Genomic DNA, 19,142 nt, shown 5'->3' on the forward strand with positions numbered 1-19,142 from the left:
CAAGGTTGTGCGCAGAACGCAAGACAACGCTAGACAACGCTCACACCCATTACGGTTCGCCTCGAGGCGAGACTTTGCACAGTAGACGCCATCACTCACTATCAACAGTCACTATAACTAGGACCATAGATGCGGGAAAGTATTTGGTGATACAAGCTGCATTGTGCTGTACCGAAACATGTGAGGTCCTCTCAGTGCATTGAACTGGTCGAGGGTTTGGGCAACACCATATTGCTATCGGCCATATGCATGCTGTGTGTTTGGATTGACTTGCAGGTCCGGGAAAGGACGATAAATCCTATGCTGGCGTGCTATTGAATCATAATTGCGTGTCACTTTCTTAGTGGAGTCCACGCTTTTTTTCTCTGGAACATGTTTTCTTCAAGACTGAACCTCTGACTAGGATTGTCCACCGGGCAATGAAACTTTTAGCGGAGGCTTAATATGTTTCCTAGTAATCCAATATCCAAAACAAAAGTGGGGCCATATGTCCATTTCAATCCTTACAATCATATATTTCCGTCTTCAACCATTTCGCAGCATCAGCGTAAGCCCGCTGCGTGAGAGCATGGCGAAACTCTTCCCTCTCCCGAACCCACCGGCGCACAAAGTTGAAACCGTGTTGTGCCCCAGTAACTCTCTTCCAGCGAATCCCATTGGCAGCCCAGTCGTTAATCTCGCCGATGGGTTGCTGTATCTCTTTCCCCTCTGCATAAATCCTAGCTGTGCATTCCGCCTCCCGACAGAGAATATCATGCTCCGCCCCGATGAAGAATATCTTTGGTGGAAGCTTCCTTCGATCCGCATACACGGGACTCAGGAAAGGATCCCTCAGGTTTTGGCCATCAGGCACATAGGAATAATAAAACACATCAGACATGCCCTCTAGCACATCGCGCATCCCGTACTGATCCGGCCTGTACGTACCCTTATACCGACCCGAAAAATCGGTTACCGGGTACCACGCCAGCACCCCCTTGATGCTCGACCCCTGAATCTCATCCCTCAGCGCCACAGACAAGGATAAGTTCCCTCCCGCAGAGAATCCCCCCATCGCAACCCTGTCCCTATCAACCGGCAAACTATCATCCGCCAAGACACACCGAACAGTCTGGACCAGATCATCCGTCTGACACGGGAACTGATACCGGGGCGCCTTGGGGTAATTCACGCTGACAACGCAAATGCCGTGCTCGTCAGCAAGATACCGGCAGAACTCGCCATCGTGGCTCGGATCCCCCGTCGCGAATCCCCCGCCGTGGATGTCGATGTAGAGCGGGTGGGTCTGCCCCGCTTCGTGGGAGCTAGGGATCCAGACATCGTTCCACATCTGCTGACCGACCGGATAGTGTTTTCTGTAGGTCGATTGGAGGCGGAATTGGGAAATGCGGAGTCTGCGCGCAAGCGAAACGGCGATGCGCACGACGACTTTGATTACCCAGATTCTGCCGATGAAGGAAAGGCGTGTGAGAAGGGACCAGCGTTGTTTGGGGCGCGCTAGCTGTTGTTGTGGCTGTATTGCGGTGTCTCGCAGTAGAGGGGTCCGGTCGTCTGCCATCCTATATGTTTTGTGGAGTGCGTTGGAGTTTGTAGAGTGCGATGAAAGATAGGGGTCTGGAGGTCAAACTCAAACGGAGGGAGGAAAATAGTTCCATGGGTGAGATTATTAGTGTCTAGACTTTGGGAAGAAAATATCACCCCGATAGGTGTAGTGGAAGTCGACGTCGCGATCGGGACGATGTTGATGGCTCACGCTATCTCCACTGTTGATCTCTTCCCAATGCGGTAATCCGTGCTTCTCTCACACTCACGTGTAGATAGCGTATCAGGCTGATCTTCACTCTGCCGTCATGGATATCTCAAACCACAGTCCATCAACCGACCAAACTGTTCTGTGGATTTCAGCAATCTATCCAATTTTTTTCTCTCTGAACGTATTCGGAGAGTTGAAGATAGCCTCTTGGGGAGATCGGTGACACTACAGACTGGCAGCTACTAGAGGGCAGGACACCGGAGTTTTAAAAGAGTATCATGCTTTTATGCGTTTACTTGATTTGAATAGCTTCGTAACCTGCCCAGTTGAGTGACTGCAATCGGTCAGGATGTCAGCTGACTTGCAGAGTCTTTTGCATACACCACTGAAAATCAAATCCTGCAACCTTATAAATCTTGCAGCCTTTTGCAACCTTTTCAACATCTCCAGACTCATCGACTTTATCATCATTTCGGCTGTTTTCATCAGTCATTTCCACGCAGAGTTTCCTGCACTATTTGTATCGTGATATATCTTGCAATCTTCAATAATAACCCTTGATAGTTTCAAGATCATCAATTTTATCATCTTTTCGACTTGTTTTATCAGTCTTCCCACAAAAAACATCCTGCATCAGACTTGACTAGTTGATCCAACATCGCCATGTCCTTAATGAACCTTCCACTGGAGCTATTTCAGGACATGCTTCTTTACCTCGATTGAAAAAGTATCAATTACTTCCACCTGGTTAATCGGTCTTTTAAAAAAGCCTGCAATGGCCCCCATGGCTGAGGTTCCTCACTCATCTGACGACCGATCTATCCGACGACCATCTTGAGTCTCTCAAAGAAATGATATTGCACTATAACCCCAAGCACGTACTTACACTAACCATTCTTGCCACGTGCAAGTACGAGCTTAATTTGCAAGAGACCCTGGAGTGGGAGCGGAGAAAGCGGTTTGAAAAACTCGCTGTGTTGAGGAAGGCCATCGCAAAACCAGCGCGTGCCGCAGTGCCACGCGATTTGAACTGGTTACTCACTCAGGGGTGGATCGAAAGCCCAGAGGCTCGTAGGTATGACACTTTCATTCGCTTGGCTTCGATTTTGTCCCGTCTCGAGAATCTCGACACTTTCAAACTAGAGCCAGCTATAGTGTGAGAAAATCAGGTGATCAGCCAACATTCTATCGGGATGGATCTTCCGGATGAGCATCTTATAGCCATGATGGCCATGGCCCGAAGCACTACCCCCGTTTCCACATTGAAAGTCTTTCGCGATTCCCCGTTCCCAGGTTTTTGTTTCGGGGGTCTGGGAGATGCATTAATTTTATTCGCCTGAGCTGACGATCATTGGGGCAAAATTAAAGATTTTGAATTGAGCATGACCGCTGCAAGGGGCCTGGACTCGCGCACAATTAACGACACCACTGGCCTTGCACGTTTTCTCCAGTTCACTCCTTACCTTCATCAGCTTGATCTGGACTTGCGAGGATCTTTGTCTGATCAGGCCAATAGCGACACAATACTTTGTGGCCGTGGCTAACGATGTGTATCTGCCGCGACTGGAAGATTGCAGCCTGTCTGGGTTTATTCTCCGAAATCAAGAATCGATCAGTAAGCTTTTCAATAGACATTCCAGGACACTCGAGCGGGTGTCCCTGGCTGAGATGGATATTGGTTCGGGGACATGGGAACTTGTCCTCCGTGGCTTTGGTTCGAGAACAGCCTTCCCGGCATTTAGATATGTGCGTCTCCGGATGCTAAAGGTAGGGGTTATAGGCACATACAGCCCACTCACGGTAAGAACGAGAAGTGAGAGCGGAGAAATGGAGGAGAAAACAGGATGGTGGCGAGCATCTTTGAATCACTTAATGAAGCCAGAAATATGGCATGATCGCTGCTATTGCTGTACATCGACACTTCAAACCATAGACAACAGCGCCTGCAACGAGTTTTTGCGTCCACCTTAAGCGGAAAAAAATAGATCGATAATGGATGATACCGCTCTTTACCAGCGTTGTGATCCACAATTTCTTCTTCCCCATTGTATCATTCTCTCTATCCCAGGAGACGACGCATTGTTGCACAGGAGGTGCCAACCCCGTCGTTGCCTCAGGCCGACACAACCCAAACGCCGGACGTCATCGTCACCCGACCAGCCGTGCCCTAACTAATCACCCCCAAGGCAACAACAACATGATAACATGAATAAATCAAGTGAACCTGTCAGCCCAGTCCATAAACGAGATTTTAATCTATTTCCCTCCGCCCGCTGCAAGTGTCCATATTCCAGAATATTCAGACGAAGCTGCCCCGCACAAGTCACCCTGGACTCGGAGATTCACCGGGCCTTCTCAGCCAACGCTTGCGCGCGCCAAGTCCTTCAATTTCCCATACCCCTGCTGGTTTAATATAGGGCAGTGGCTCCACCGCAGGGTATCTAACCAGCATCGGCATTGTTAGCCGTTGAGGAGACGACGATCTTCCCCAGATTGCACCGTCAGTCGTGCCGATCTTGGGCCGGTCTATGCGCAGGGGAGATTCTGGCCATGCAGGGTGGGGAGCGGGGGAACAGTACGGACTATGGTATTTGTCCGCCCCCTGTCAGTCGGGTGAGCGATTTCCGGCGTCACATACTCGCTTCTGTTTTCTAGAAGAGGGGGAGAAGGGGTGCTCCTGACGATCTATAAAAGGATGGACGTTTCTGCAGTGGCTTCAGAGGATCACCAAGCTCTCGATCTTTACCTGTTCCTGACTGATACTATCTTTCAAGCCTCCTGTCACGGTATTCCTACTACTATTACTATTCGTTAGATCATCCATTGCAGGATTCAAGATGAGAGCCGCCACCGCAGCTTCCGTGCTCACTCTGGTGACCTCTGTCGCCGGCCACGGGTACTTGTGGTCCCCGGAGAGCCGAACCCGTCAGGGCTTCGAGGTGCGTATCTCGCTCTCCATTCCCCCTCCCCCAGCGCACTTGCACCAAGTCAAACTAACAAATACTTCTCCCACCAGGCCGGCAAAGACTCATGCCCCGAATGCACCATCCTCGAGCCCGTCGATGCCTGGCCGACCCTAGACGGCGCCGAGGTCGGCCGCATGGGACCCTGCGGGTTCAACCAGCGTGACGGTCTTGACTACAACAAGCCGACGGCGGACTGGGGTGGAAAGCCCGTGAAGACGTACAAGCCGGGCGAGGAGATCGAAGTGGTGTGGTGCCTGGACAACAACGGCGACCACGGCGGCATGTTCACCTACCGTGTCTGCCAGGACCAGAAGATCGTCGACAAGCTCCTGAAGGCGGACTACACGCCGACCGAGGCGGAGAAGCAGGAGGCCGAGGACTGCTTCCAGAAGGGTGTCCTGAAGTGCGGCGACGTCGAAGGCCAGGAGTGCCCCGCCAGCGACGACTGCCAGGAAGACAGCTGCAAGAACACGGACTGGTTCACCTGCGAAAGCTTTGATGGCGCCGGGTGCCATGGTGTCGACAATTCTGAGCCCGGCTCCTGCAAGACCACCATCTCCGAAGGCTACACCGTTACCAAGAAGATCAAGCTCCCCGAGTACAAGTCGGAGCATACCTTGCTCTCGTTCAAGTGGAACTCCTTCCAGACGCCTCAAATCTACCTGAACTGCGCGGATATTGCCATCCAGTAAGGGGCTGGACAGTGCTTAGACGGTGGATTGTTGGTAGTGTCTGGGAGGGGATGCGCCTGATTGTTGAGTTGAGTCTTTGACAGACATTTGGGAAGATGCTTTACTGTGATTTATGTGTATAAAGACTTTCGTTTCTCGATGCTTTCACCTTCGTTGTGTCGCACGTTCTTGTCACGAAACGGTACGGATATGGATAGGACAGGCTTTTTGTCCAGCATCCCCTGTTTTCTGTGCAAGGTTGCACACTGTTAGCTTTTTTGAGAAATCCAATGAAATGTATGATGATGAGATGAGTTGCGAACGGGTCCAAGCCGGTAGATAACAAAACTTGAACAGACTGTACACAAGGAGTTACCCAGTGTTGATTGGTTCTACTTGTCTCCTTCAAAAGGCAACCCATATTGACCACAAATATATATGTCAGGGTGACAGTAAAAAACCCCTTCCGTGGTAAAGCCACCACGAAAATGACGGTAATCTCATTGTTACTTATGAGCAAAACACAATTGATCATAATCGGGGCGTGATACACTCTCAACCAATACCCTGATGCCATTGATATGGGACTCAAATTATTACTAGTAACTTGACAACCTTGGCAGACGTTAAGCTTGCAGCGCCAACCAGACATCCTTCAAATTTGATTGACACGTGGCTGGCTTCATTATATAATTCCATGACGCTGATTGACTGCAGAGTGCAGATGCAGATGCAAGTCTGACACACATGCAGGTTATCAACGTCTATATCTTAAACAAACCACCCAAAAACTCCTGAACCCACTCACCCTCACAATGCCAAAGCAAGAAAAAAAACTCCACTTTTCCTCAAAAGAAATCCAAATTAAAGTATAGCTAAAAACGCCCCAAAACCGCCGGGAATCACTCATAACCTAATAGACATAGCTCATTTACGTAGCCCGTTTCCCCGAAGGGAGAAGGGTGGCAAGGGAAGAACATTACCGTTTTAGTAGAAGGCTCCGGTGGCCACAACATGACGAGGCGGTTCTATCGTTGGCCCTATAGGCCAGGTGCCTCGGGTCCGGACGAGCATAGCACCACGGCGCGTCGGGGATCGCTCGGGAATGAAATCGGTACGATCCTGTTGGGGAGCTGGCTCGCTGAGGGTGGATGGTTCTTCGGTCAATTGAAGTAGGGGCTCGAACCACGGTGCAGGTTGCATGAGATATGCGTCGTCGTGGGAAGCCCTGTCGATCATTTCTGCCAGTCGGACATGAACGCGGGCCGAAGTACTGCGCTGACAGGGCTCCACAACGATCATTTCCGACATAATCAGTTCCAGCAGGTCATGGAGGACGCCGGTGCACCGGGGGTGTCGGTGAAGGCCCTCCACCCACCTACGCACAGACGGCTTGATCTCGTTGTAGTCAGTCGTGTAGAAACAATCCATGCTTAGCTCCGGGATTTCAGTGTCATCTCTTCCGCGAGCGGCGGAGAATTCCTCGACGGCCTCGTACCCGCGCAAAATCGAGGTGACGAATTCTAGATACATGCATCCTAGACCCCACAGATCCCAGGCTCGGGAGACCCTAATCCTGCGGAAGGCGTCTGGAGGTGAAAAGGTGGTGGGGACTCGGACCGTGAGAGGGTCTATGTCGGACCTAGATGCCAGGGTGTGGAACCGAGCAAGCCCCAAGTCCGCAATCTTCAAAATCCCCCCAGCATCGCTGCGCCAGTCACCACCTCGAAACCACAGGATGTTATCGGCCTTAATATCACCATGACGTCCGAAAAGACGTGCGTTCCCCGGAGTGGCGAAATTATGCATCCACTGTAACCCACTGGCGATACCGGCCATTTGCTTCAGACACCAAAACATCGACTGGCGCGTGGCGAGAAGCGTACGGGCCTGCTTCAAACACGTCCGAAGAGTTCCATCCGCCCAGGGGAATACCAGGTGAAACTTCTCCCCTTTCTTAAAAGTGAATAGTAGATTGACCATGTGAGGGTGGCCGCCGATGGATTCGAGGATATCGAAGATCGCTCGTTCAGCTCCGAACCCATTAGCCTGCACGTTGAACAACCGTTTTACAGCAACCACGGGTCCCTGTTGCCGGTAGTTCAAGAGTAAGCCACCAGAACGAACGATGCATTTGCGCGGGGGAGAGAGCGGGGGTCACGATCCCACTTACATGTTTTCCCAGCCCCCCTCCCAGAGTGTGGTGATCAGGGTGAATACGAGCCCGAAAGACCTCTGAATAAGTTCCCTGCGAGACGCCATTTTGCAATTCCTGGAAACCAAGGTGAATAAACGGCAGAGGCTGTGACCTGAACAGCACATGGTGTCTCCTGTGCTGAAAGACCGGGGCCAGCATGCGGTACTGTTTGGACTCAAAATTTTTGACCGACGCCGTGTCCCATTTGGCTATTGTTCGGATGTGCTTGCCCTCTCTTGTTTCTAAGGCCCGAATCTGACTGCCCTGGGAAATGAAACTGCGGGTGAATGGAAGACAGTCATCGTTGATCCCCTCCTCCAGAAACCCCAGTATCTCCTCGGGTACCCCTCGGTCCACCAAAATGGCAAATAGACGATAACAATCCTTCACGACACGGGCGGTTAACTGGTTGGCATGATTTGTGTCTGTTTGGAGTACGTCTTCGATGATGGCGCTAACAATTGTATTGCAGAGCACCTCTCTGAGGACTGATATCGGGACGAATTCGTTCTGGGTCGAGTCCTCATAGCATTCAGTGCGGGCATTTCTCAGGGCGAGTTGGGCTGTCCGTAAGGCCGAATCCGAACGATTATCTCCCGCAACGGTGTCAATAGACGGGCAGCGCGGAGAATTATCCACATCGCATGAACCGGGGACAGGGTCGATCGGGTTGCCATTCTGCGACGGAACGGGAACGGCGTCCGAGACGATATGAGCGGTGGGAGAGTCAGGATCGGAGTGGCGTACGGGTAGCCAACCGGGCTTGAAACACAGAAAGAGACATCGGAAGGGATAACAAAGGACCTTCAGAAATGCCATGTGGAGATCTGGAATTGTGTGGGACTATTGTTGGGTATGTTGGGGATCATGAAAGAAAGTGACTGCATACAGTCGATCAGCTGGAAATTTAGAGAACAGAGAATTAGATCCAAAGAAGAAGAGGAAGGAGAAGTAGAAGACGAGGTAGTATTAGCAATGTTCCAGAAGACTGGAGGGTAACAGACATGCAACATATGCAAATAATATGACAAGAGGCAAGGCTGTGCAATGATGAGTACTACAGAAGAGAGAGCATGATGATGGACGTGTGAAGAGTCGGGGGCAAAGCAGAATTACTAGTTGAAAGTGTGACCTCACCAGTGAACTATTGATTAGTCACTGAATTGGAGAGACTTTCACCCAAACTTGAGGGGGAATAGACAAGGAGGGACAGAGCGGGGGGAGGAGAAAGGGCGAATGCACTGCCTCGTTGGCGCAGTCTTGAGGCGTTAAGGCCATGCGGTCGACGAAACGCCCTGCTTTCACCTAAGCAGACGACCTTTCCTGATCCTTTCTGGAAGCCCCACCCAGAGAAAGATCCAACGAAATCACTCTCAATTGACGATAATCATTCGGGGCTTCTCATTGGACAGGCATGTTGTCACTCGGTACTCCGGATGATCAGCAAAACAAAGTGACGAACATGGCCCATTTATGTATCGGATAAACTCGGAGAATTGCTGGTTATCCCTGCATGACCTGGTCAGAATTGGGCGTTCTCTAGTCCTCCAGAGTCCAGACTTACGGTTGGGACAGTGAGCTATACCATTATCAGCGACTCCACCGATCGAGTCCACTTGGTCCAGCTTGGCGTTGACATCCATTCTCACGACTGGGGTTGACTGTCAAGCCAGGTCATTCCTTCAGTAGCGACATGTTTCGATGGCTTGACAAGATGGGGGAGTGCAATGATTAGTTATGAAGGAAAGAAGAACTTCTGTCAAGGTTTTGAACAATCCCAGACTCACGGGTGCTGGTTCAGTACTGGTCACATGACCGTCCAATCGGGCATGGTCTGGTCGCGCGATCGGTGGATCCACGTCAACAACAAACTGTCCCATCCATGGTTCGCCTCGTTCTCTGGACTATATATCAGATGATGATAACGAGGTCGCAATGAATCGCCAAGGGCTTCCCCTTCCACTCCTTCGGGGAACCACCACATTTGAATCCGCCGTGGAGCAGGAGGAGGACATGCTCCTTGATCTAGACTATCCCGAGCAGCGGATAGATTTCTTCGTGTCACTCTACAGCAATCGCAAGGAGATTCAGAATCTTGCGGCTCATCATCTTGGCCTCCATCCATCAGACACCTGCCAAATAGGAGGGGTAAATGAGTGGGTACATGGCAGCTTCAATGTCTGCATTCCTCTTTATATCAACAAACACAATGACCCCCCGGCAAAGCGGGCCCTCATCAGGTTCCCCTTACCATATAAGGTAGGGGAAGCCACATACCCAGGCAACGCGGATGAAAAAGTCCGCTGTGAAGCTGCGACTTTCATTTGGATGCAGGATAATTGTACGGACATTTCGATACCGCAGTTATGGGGATTTGGACTTGCTGGTGGTCACAGTGTATGAGAGCCCCACTGATCGTCCTATCTCTCGGTAAAACTAACCTGAGAACTACGTAGTTTACAAGGCCTGAGAATACCCCATTGATAGTCAGGATCCCCTGGTACATCAAGCGATCTGTCTCATGGCTCTTTGGTTGGACCCTTCCCTGTCCCTATGTCTGTCATCGCCGTTCAACTATCCTGGAAAACGGATATTTGGTCATGGACTACGTTGGCAGTCCAGAGGTACAAATGCTATCTGAGACATGGGATGAAGACCGTAACGATCAAGGCAAAAGAGCCAATCTTTTCAGGGGCCTATCTCAAATTATGCTTTCTTTGAGTCGGACACCACTACCGTGTATCGGATCTTGGACACTAGACTCCGATGGAGTACTGCGGCTTTCTAACCGTCCCCTCACTCTCCGGCTCCATCAGCTAGAAAATGGGGGAGTACCAACCAACATCAGTCGAGGGATGACTTATTCAACCGCGGTATCATACTATCTTGATCTGCTATCGTGCCATGATAATCGCTTACGATATCAGCCGAACTCCTTAAATGATGAGGAAGATGGCCGAGCCCAGATGGCAAGATTGGCTATTATGCGAGCATTACTGCCACAGTTCACTGACAGACAACTTTGCCAAGGACCTTACTTGTACCAATTTACAGATATGCATCCAAGTAATATTTTTGTTGATAGCCAGTGGCATGTCAAATGCGTGGTTGATCTCGAGTGGGCGTGTTCTCTACCAGCAGAAACTTTGCATCTTCCATATTGGTTGACTGGTCGCCCTATAGACGACCTAACTGGCGAGAGCCTCAACACCTTCAGCCAGGCATATGATGAATTCTTGGGTCTTTTCGAAGAAGAGGAGAAATCATTTCCCCTCATTGAGAACAGTTGTTCATATAGAACAAACCTTATGAGGAAAGGTTGGCAGACTGGAAGCTTCTGGTATTTTCTGGCTTTGAACAGTCCAAAAGGCCTCTTCAATCTTTTTCATCAACATATTCACCCCATCTTTGATTCATCTCATTCTGTTTCCTCGGAACTGCCGCGGATTGTCTCGAAATATTGGGCTGTGGACATGGAGGAGGTGATCGATGCTAAGCTCCGAGATAAGGAGAAGTATGAGAAGACACTGCGTCAGCGGTTCGCGTGTGCAAATGAACATACATGAAGATAGAACCCCCAATACCGACAGGGCCTTTCTGTGTATCTACAACTACCTACTGCTAAAAAACCACTACTTTTCTAGGCTCTCTCACATGTCCGGCAGGTATAACTTTCGGATTGATAAGTATCTAGATGATATATTGTGAGACTTCCCGCTATGTTATTTACCTCCAGATGTTGATCGGGTGGTGTTTGCTTCGCTTGTAGCATTTGCCTTGATCACAATAGAGTTGCTCTATACATGATATGTAACAGTAATCTGTGGTTTGGGCAGATGGCTCCTAGATTTGGTCTATTCCAGACAGGGCTGAGAGAGCTCACAAACCTAGTTTAGCATAGAAACAAACCTTTGCATTTACGACTGCTGTTTTCCCGAACCTGACGAGCAGCCAGACATCTCACCCCACCTGGGCCAGACCCTCCTCCTTGGATATTTACTGGATTCGTTGAGCTGTTGAGCCCTTTTTTATAGCCTAATTGCTTGTTTACTGACTTCAAGATGTGGGGGTAGATGAAGGTCAGTGTAAATTAACGCTAGTGATATCGAATCCCATCACACCACGTCTGTTGGTACATAGGTACCTAGATAGTGACTGAACCTTTACCCCGCCATCCAATCCCCCTGGTATCTAGGCCTACGTATAAAGCCTACTTGGATTTCCTAGATCAAAACTCCCGAGAGGTTCTTGCCCACATGGTGCTTTTTCTCGAAGCTTTCTCGAACCAGGTCTGACACACTCTAGGGTACCTCGATAATTTGGAGCTCTTAGGAGGTTTTTGTTGTAGGTATCTTCTCCTAGTATGCTTTATTAGAGAAATAATACTAATAAAGTGTGCAGACTTTACAGGTCGGAAAATTGCCCAAAACCACGATTCTTTTATAGAGTAGGACTCATCCAAGAAAGCTCTAGGGTTCATGTGAATATACCTGCTCTTGATTTGGTTCAAAAGTAACTGATGAAACGCAGACCGTACTAAGCTTACTACCATGTCCCCTGAAACCAATCCAGTGCAGAATATTGCGGGAGATGAAGCTGCGGCTGCCGCAGAAAAGCAAAAGCAAACTAAAGGTCTCACTGATTTGGCAACGATGAAGCAGCTGTCATCTTCAGGGCATGAGGCAAAGGCCAGAAGACAGAAATAGCGGATGTTTCACTTCAATACCAATTTGGACCAAGTAATGACCCCGTAGCATCAAATATCAACGAAACAAGGAAGTATCGCATAGTATGGAAGAGCTTATGCATGACGTTTTACTCGATATATACAAGCAAAAGCGGCGTAGATTCCCGCAAGCCCCTATCAGGAAGGTATAATTGTATGTCTCTGATGCTAGCCACTAAACATTAAACGGACTTTTCTTCCACAGTCTTATTAGCATCCAGGCATAGCAAATATTCCTATGGATAGCTTCAGCGGCACGAAATTACATAATATCTACATTCTTGTCAAGCAGGGTGGACAGTTGAATATGTCGAATCGTATGGAATTCATTAAACGTGATACAATATCACATATCATCGCCAAATACTTAGCCCCACGTATAACAAATCTATCCAAGCTAACCCATCTTATGGATGCTCACTCGGCCTTTATTTCCACCGGGGTCGTCGGGCCTCCGAATATACCAAAGGACGCAACCTTACTCTTCACATGCCGGTACCTGGGTTCTCCCTTTTCCTCGTCGTCATCGGGCGCTTTTGCATGGAGCAGAGATCTCAGCCATTGTGCCTTCCCAGCACGGCTCAACCGCAGCAGCAGCCACCAGAAGAAAATAGTGATCGCAGTCAACGGCACCGCAACCACTGCCATTATCCAGACTTCTCGCGAGACATGCAAGCGGCCCTGGTCGTTGACCTTCACAAATTCAGTCGAAAAAAAATTCTGTTATGCTAGTCAGATTAATTCGTAGATACGGACTCGGAGGGTCAGTCGGCGTACCGCAACAATGGTGGATGGCAAGAAGACCAATCCAATGATGGTCAGCATTTTGACAGCCGCCGCATCCTGGACGCTTTTTCTCTATCCCAACCCGCTGTCAGTGGCTTGCTTCCACAGCCACGCTGGGGCTTCAACGCACTTGAAGTTCCATGAGGTAATGGCTCTCGTCGTGGGATGCCTGAGCCAGTTGGTGGGATGCTTGGGCCAGTTGCTTCAGGTTCCTTGATTCCTCGTAGCCCAGAAGATCCGACAGCTGTGTTACGGCAATGCGTGGTCAGCTTCATGCAAATTATATTAATGTTTATCAAAGAGTGATCTACTAACCAGCTGAGCGGTTGATTTGACCCGCGTCTTGAGTACCTTCGCCCTATTTAAGTAGACCTGTGCTTCTGTGGCGTATTCTTCGAATTCGTCGATGGTATAGCTGCAGGCACAAGAATTACTGTCTCCGCAACTCATTTGACAATGGCGCTGGCAGCTTGTTCTGATGCGCGCTATTGTGTCAGCCATGGTCTGCAGGATGACCATCATGTCTGTGATGTAATCCTCGAGTTGCTTCAGCCGTTGGCGATCGTTGGCATTGAAGTAAATTTCGCGTGTGCCCATTTTGGAAACAATGACTCGGTTAGACTGGGGGCGAAGAACATCAATGGTTAGAGCCAATTCTCCCAAGATCTGGAACGGGTCATTTTCTTACGTCTTGCTTGACTTCGCTCTCGAGCCAGGCCATATAGTCCATCCATCCCCGCAGACTATCGAGCACAAGCCGCTCGTGCACGGCGAACGTTGGGTTCATGACGCCGTCTGCACAGTGGTGCTGGGCGAGACTTTTGTTAATCTCGTCATCGACGATGCTCGAAGGCGCGACCAGGATGAATGTGGATTTATGTTGGGATCCATCCGGCTCATACGCCAGACGGTGATAGATCCCAGTCTGTCGAATTGACCATGGACACTCCCCGTTTTCAACGGAACGATTATTGCGCTCAACTCTCCGAATCACGTACATGATTTCTACTAGATCAGTCAGCTTTCTAGACGCCTTTTTTTTTGACATTCTTTGGCTTCCTAAGGGCACTGACCGTCAACTTTTCCCCGTCCACTCTGCGACCGCTTGGCCCGGAATGCTGGGAATCCATATTCATTTTCCTCGACTCTCCTTCCAAAAGTCAGGATCGACCGCCAGAAATGGTGAAACACACGATGCCTCTCCAAAAGCTCCCGGAAAAGCTTGTGGGAGATGTTCAAGGTTGCCCAGGATCGTTGGTGGCGAATTGTATATATCTGGGCGCATGCGTTACTGCTCGCCTATTGTTATTCTCGTCAGAAGGTGACATCAACCAGTGAGGACGTATCGTGAGGCACGCTTACTAATTCCGCTCTTTCCAGTTCTTCGGCATTATTGATCTGGACTGTAGGGCTTATTCCCAGTGACCAGCTATTGTCCGAGGCTGCACATCTATACAAAAAGGACGCCTCAAGTTGAGGCCGGTCATTTCGCGCTTTGAAGAGGTCGGTCGCTTTTGACTCAACCCTCTCTGTAAGATAGTGATCAAGTTTTGAAGGCATCGACAGGTGGTCCATCATGTACGAGACTTGCGAATCTTGAGTATGCTACCTTGAAATCACTCACCAGGCGGAGTCGCCCTTCTTTAAAGACTCGAATATAGCACCAAACCCGGGTTTAGAAACGATGAGGCTCCGCTATCTTGTGGCTCATGAGCTCTCGATTCCTTTCCAACCATGCTCTGTCATCAACTAAGCCACTGACCAGAGCGAATGACTTTAACGCCCATTGCCTTATTCCTTGTCACGTGGCAAATCAACTCAGCTCACAATATATGGTTTTGGATCTTTATAGTAGAATGGCGTTCGCGTAGGCCGTGCGTCCCGCCTGCTTTGTAGATCCTTGCTTTGTGCCGAGGGCACAACTACCTGGCACCATTCTCACCAAAGCGGTCTGATCAGCGGACTGCACAGTCCACCATGGGCGGTCAAAGCCTTGCGAGTCAACCTTGCGCTAGTGTAGTGTGATGTCACGCTGCAGGTATAACAGACCATGATTGCAGGGAATAGCATCCTCATGTACTCGAATACGAGAGTCACGGAGCATCCGCATATCTTTCACCCGTATGGATTACAGGAGCCAATCAGGGCCAGAGGGCAGGACATCCTTCAAGGAAACACCGCCGAATATATGCATACACTAACAAACGGATCTACGAGAGACCGGTTGATAGACAAAGAACCCAGGTATATGCGTTGTATTGGCCAAAAGCGTACACGCAGCAAACATCATACACACGTTACACGTTGCCCCCCACTAAACGCCGTCTCTCTCATACCCCGCCACCCGTCCGTCCTCTGTCCCGGATGCGCCGATGGCTTGCCATCTTTGTCTGTCGATGCATTAATGTAGTAATATCATCCGTTACCCGAACGAATAGTCTGCATGTGTATGTGTCCCGCACATTATCAGCCGTTTCAAGTCGTGACTCGAGAAAATCATGCGTCTTTTCTCGCTAACACCGATTGACTCATCTAAACAGCTGACAGTACTTGATTTTTTCCTATGGCCACGATTTAGCTCTAATTTCATCTCACAATCGAGCGTGATGAATGGACATGCCTGTGTCAACCCAGATGACCGCGCCATGGCTTGATCAAACACGTATATTTTGTACTGGTCCAGCCGTAACTATATCATACGGCCCGCTTAGCATCCACAAAAGTACAACCAATTGGGGAAGGGGCGCTCACCTCAACTCGGAAGTTGGACTGTCCGTATTCACTTCGCAGGACATTCACCAACTTCATGGGGTCCATGAACCTCCCGTCAATGACTTGATGGGGCGGACCGCCGTAGACTCGGTTCATGATAGACAAGCTGACACCCAGAAACAATCGAGAAACGTTCGAGAATAAACCTGGAGGGCTCTAGAAACTTTTAGAGACTTCTAGATACTTCTAGAACGTATTCTCACGGGGAATCTGATATCGCTAGGTAGGCCAACAGGCCACCTGTCGAAGATGGGAATTCTTCCAAGAGCAAAAAGCGTATATAGTATAGATCGCACACGAGACACTCGTAGGCGATAGTCTCCACGACAAGCACGTATAAACCGAAACAACCACACTTAAACAAACTTCACACACCCGCCAGAGAGGGGGGAAGTGGGACAGGGCGCGCGGGGCAAAGATTCTTTTTATGTCTAGCTAAGCCCGCCGAATTCACAGGTAACAATCAGCCGCCCCCTTGCTTGAAACCCGGGTTCACTCGCCCCCCACCTCCACCTTTGGTGCGAGTTCCTCTGCGCCTCTCTCCATTGGAGGCTGATTTTAGTCTCGTCATCCATCGGGCTACCAAATCATCTTTGGACGAGTCGCCAGGGTCGATCACACCACTGGTGTAGGGCCTTATGCGTTAACCTGGTGGTGCCACATTATCATCCGTGCAAGAGGCAATTTCCTCCTGTCGCTTGGTCAGCCCCTCTTTCTTTTGCTTGACAGGGAAGCTATAGACCGCCCCGTGGTAATCTGGTAATGAGATGATATAAAAAACAGGCGACGTGGTCAGACATGATATCAGGATTTTCTTTCTTTTCTTTTCTTTTTCCTTTGGAAAAAAATACATGAATTGAAAGAGAGAAAAACAAAAACACAGAATCAAATAAGAAACAAAGAAGAAACAAGAAAGAAAACACTAGAAATAGATCAACGCTCACCTTAGAGAGAGGGACAGGAAGATTGAGGAAACACACGCCCAATCGGATCTGCAGGATGGGGCGCATTATCAGCACTGCCACTCGCATGCCCCCTCATATCCAACAAGGCCAACCTATGAGAGGAATATCATGTCCAATCACATTACCCGACCCACCACAGTGCGCGTGGTACCGTAGGCTGACTTGAGAGAAAACAGAAAGAAATAAAAGAGAGCTGACTCACAGTGATCTGATAATCTCCCTGTGGGTATCGTTCGCGGAGTAATTGCATCAGGCGATTGGGACTGACATATCGCATTAGGAAAGTCTGTTCTGCCATTTTGTCACCCTGTTGTCGTTCTTCTTCTTTTGGTGGCAAGGCGAGGCGCAGGGCAAGGGAAGGCCGGACAAGCTCTTCGCCTGTGGAGCCTGGATGGGTCGGTTCTCTTTCTCCCTTCTCTTTCGTCCAGCGAAGGCGAAGTGAGGTCGGTCTCAGGCGATGTTTCAGGTAACAGTGCGTTCTGGCTTGGGTGGCGATGACATGTTGTTCGACAACTACTACGTGCGGCCTAATATATCTAAGGCGGCCACATCAGAGCCGCATTGCTTTGAAGTGGTAAAATGACACTTGGTGGATATCAATGAACACGACGCGGACAACGGACTCTGCTGCCCAACGGCAACCGACCGACCGACTGCATATTTCGTTTGGAGGGGGGAGATAATGGGCCGGGGAACTGGAATGCAGTTGAAGGCATCGCCAATCGTGGGGGGCTGGCTAGCTGGGGGCTGCCAATCACTGGACGGGTGTGCCCGCCCGACAGGGTTGCTGACGTGACGGTCTCATGTGGACTTCATGATAAATTGCTCTGGAAATTATGATCCTACAAGCGCGCAACCGGAGACGGACTTGTTCAAGGGGATGCGAGATCGACCTGCCAATGGGGGATGATATGGGGAGGCCCACTGACAGGGGACCCTGCAGTTCGAACCTTCCAGGATTGGTAGATATTCCCTGTTTATGCGCCTTCGAAATTAGGGCATTATTTGCATGTCCACCGTAACCGAGTCCCTTCATTTGAGTATGGCTAAAAGTAGCCCTAAAGCGGGAAGCTGGAGGTTGATGGAAAATAAAGCCAATCTGGTAGAGGCTGCAGGTGCCAATGTTAACTTTAGAAGGGGTAAGATTTTCAACGTCAACCCCTGATGGTGTAGTTGGTTTATCACGTCTGACTGTAATGGAAATACCTGTCATCAGAAGGTCGCTGGCTCGATTCCGGCTCGGGGGATAATGTTGACTCTTTTTTTCTTTTTGCAAAATGTTACTTGCAATAATCAAAATACAGGTTCGAATCCAAGTATGAATGTACCACTGTTCTTTTTATTTTTACCGGCTTTGTTGTTTGCCAAAATGATTTTTTGCTTTTTACTTGTTTCATGTTTCGCTTATCCAAGTATTGCAGAAACAACGACTGCGCTTTACCTCGCTAAACTACTATGGCTTCACGCGAATTTATTCAAAATTGAATAAAATATTTTATTAATATAGCATCACTGTGATGGGCTTGCTAGTCTTGTAGATTGTGTGATTGAGTAATTGAATATAAACCAATCCAATCACTGTTATATTGCATTTAACAAAGACCCTCTGATTGGGTTACTCTGTCAGGATACCTGATTGGAGGGCTATTGCTAGTTCCTTCAGATCTTTGATATCACTTTCTGCAAGGCTGTGGAAAATCCACAAAAAGGCCATACAGGATCTGTGCAGTCACCTTTGCCCTGGGTTTGCCTGACAGGTCTGCAAGAACGTGCATACCGAAGAGAGCCTCAGGATGCTTGATCATTGGTACTATCTCAGAACAACGCCCTGATTATTAATTATAAAGACTCACATCAAATCCGATGCAGGCCACTTACAGGGCGTGGAGGAACGAGATTCTACTGCAGGAATTTTCGGTTATTAGCAAGTTCTGTCAGTTTATCCCAAGTTGCGATGTCTATGGCAGCCTTATTGAGTCTATTATTGTGAACTGGAGCAATCATCTTTTGTTGTAATAACCTAGGTTACGCGTTACCTTGGCAGTGGCAGAGGGTCTATCACCTATAAGTATCAAGGTGTAATACAAGAGTGCAATTTCAGCAAGGCAGACTGTGCAACATTTCACTGGCAAAGCAAGCTTGCAGTGCGCCAACATACTTATCATTGTGTTGGCCGGAGAAATTTTCAGAGCTTATCAATATTGAATACTAGATATTTTCATAAATGACTTTCTCTGTTTTGGCTTGAGTCATGGAACTCTTCTCTCAATTTGTACTCGTACTTGCAGACGCCTGATCAAGACTAC

At 49.2% G+C, this 19,142-nt stretch overlaps 6 protein-coding genes and 1 non-coding gene across 7 annotated transcripts; 4 read left to right on the forward strand and 3 right to left on the reverse strand.

The window, feature by feature from the left end:
* Nucleotides 1-402: 402 nt before the first annotated feature.
* Nucleotides 403-1,683, reverse strand: BDW47DRAFT_104465 (alpha/beta hydrolase). The gene has a single exon (XM_024812334.1). The coding sequence runs from the start codon at nt 1,556-1,558 to the stop codon at nt 497-499; it is 1,062 nt and encodes a 353-aa protein (XP_024672894.1). The 5' UTR covers nt 1,559-1,683; the 3' UTR covers nt 403-496.
* A 2,336-nt stretch (nt 1,684-4,019) lies between these two features.
* On the forward strand, nt 4,020-5,655 carry BDW47DRAFT_104467 (uncharacterized protein). Its single transcript, XM_024812335.1, has 2 exons — nt 4,020-4,692; nt 4,770-5,655. Exons 1-2 carry the CDS (start codon nt 4,591-4,593, stop codon nt 5,409-5,411), a joined length of 744 nt encoding a protein of 247 aa, XP_024672895.1. The 5' UTR covers nt 4,020-4,590; the 3' UTR covers nt 5,412-5,655.
* A 554-nt stretch (nt 5,656-6,209) lies between these two features.
* BDW47DRAFT_20873 (protein kinase domain-containing protein) lies at nt 6,210-8,644 on the reverse strand. Its single transcript, XM_024818446.1, has 2 exons — nt 7,564-8,644; nt 6,210-7,478 (listed from the first exon to the last, which is right to left on the reverse strand). The coding sequence occupies exons 1-2, from the start codon at nt 8,404-8,406 to the stop codon at nt 6,378-6,380; spliced, it is 1,944 nt and encodes a 647-aa protein (XP_024672896.1). The 5' UTR covers nt 8,407-8,644; the 3' UTR covers nt 6,210-6,377.
* A 725-nt stretch (nt 8,645-9,369) lies between these two features.
* Nucleotides 9,370-11,165, forward strand: BDW47DRAFT_104469 (uncharacterized protein). The gene is made up of 2 exons (XM_024812336.1): nt 9,370-9,984; nt 10,044-11,165. Exons 1-2 carry the CDS (start codon nt 9,523-9,525, stop codon nt 11,151-11,153), a joined length of 1,572 nt encoding a protein of 523 aa, XP_024672897.1. The 5' UTR covers nt 9,370-9,522; the 3' UTR covers nt 11,154-11,165.
* An 835-nt stretch (nt 11,166-12,000) lies between these two features.
* BDW47DRAFT_104470 (uncharacterized protein) lies at nt 12,001-12,305 on the forward strand. The gene is made up of 2 exons (XM_024812337.1): nt 12,001-12,067; nt 12,118-12,305. The coding sequence occupies exon 2, from the start codon at nt 12,138-12,140 to the stop codon at nt 12,291-12,293; it is 156 nt and encodes a 51-aa protein (XP_024672898.1). The 5' UTR covers nt 12,001-12,067; nt 12,118-12,137; the 3' UTR covers nt 12,294-12,305.
* Nucleotides 12,306-12,634: 329 nt separating this feature from the next.
* On the reverse strand, nt 12,635-14,913 carry BDW47DRAFT_20886 (uncharacterized protein). Its single transcript, XM_024818447.1, has 7 exons — nt 14,462-14,913; nt 14,173-14,398; nt 13,788-14,104; nt 13,415-13,720; nt 13,230-13,343; nt 13,091-13,171; nt 12,635-13,033 (listed from the first exon to the last, which is right to left on the reverse strand). Exons 1-7 carry the CDS (start codon nt 14,675-14,677, stop codon nt 12,731-12,733), a joined length of 1,563 nt encoding a protein of 520 aa, XP_024672899.1. The 5' UTR covers nt 14,678-14,913; the 3' UTR covers nt 12,635-12,730.
* Nucleotides 14,914-17,994: 3,081 nt separating this feature from the next.
* Nucleotides 17,995-18,083, forward strand: BDW47DRAFT_t66. The gene has a single exon. It is a non-coding gene; the product is annotated as a tRNA-Tyr (tRNA).
* Nucleotides 18,084-19,142: the final 1,059 nt, after the last annotated feature.

Source organism: Aspergillus candidus, assembly GCF_002847045.1.
Source record: "Aspergillus candidus strain CBS 102.13 unplaced genomic scaffold BDW47scaffold_17, whole genome shotgun sequence".
In the NCBI taxonomy this organism is placed as follows: Eukaryota; Fungi; Ascomycota; class Eurotiomycetes; order Eurotiales; family Aspergillaceae; genus Aspergillus; species Aspergillus candidus.

Coding starts and splice junctions, on each gene's coding strand:
- BDW47DRAFT_104465 (XM_024812334.1), bottom strand. CDS start 1,558: ATGGCAGACGACCGGACCCCTCTACTGCGAGACACCGCAATACAGCCA.
- BDW47DRAFT_104467 (XM_024812335.1), top strand. CDS start 4,591: ATGAGAGCCGCCACCGCAGCTTCCGTGCTCACTCTGGTGACCTCTGTC. Junction 4,693..4,769: donor GAACCCGTCAGGGCTTCGAG/GTGCGTATCTCG, acceptor TTCTCCCACCAG/GCCGGCAAAGACTCATGCCC.
- BDW47DRAFT_20873 (XM_024818446.1), bottom strand. CDS start 8,406: ATGGCATTTCTGAAGGTCCTTTGTTATCCCTTCCGATGTCTCTTTCTG. Junction 7,479..7,563: donor GAGGGGGGCTGGGAAAACAT/GTAAGTGGGATC, acceptor TACCGGCAACAG/GGACCCGTGGTTGCTGTAAA.
- BDW47DRAFT_104469 (XM_024812336.1), top strand. CDS start 9,523: ATGAATCGCCAAGGGCTTCCCCTTCCACTCCTTCGGGGAACCACCACA. Junction 9,985..10,043: donor GACTTGCTGGTGGTCACAGT/GTATGAGAGCCC, acceptor AGAACTACGTAG/TTTACAAGGCCTGAGAATAC.
- BDW47DRAFT_104470 (XM_024812337.1), top strand. CDS start 12,138: ATGTCCCCTGAAACCAATCCAGTGCAGAATATTGCGGGAGATGAAGCT.
- BDW47DRAFT_20886 (XM_024818447.1), bottom strand. CDS start 14,677: ATGATGGACCACCTGTCGATGCCTTCAAAACTTGATCACTATCTTACA. Junction 13,721..13,787: donor AGAGCGAAGTCAAGCAAGAC/GTAAGAAAATGA, acceptor CTTCGCCCCCAG/TCTAACCGAGTCATTGTTTC. Junction 13,172..13,229: donor ATTACCTCATGGAACTTCAA/GTGCGTTGAAGC, acceptor GGGTTGGGATAG/AGAAAAAGCGTCCAGGATGC.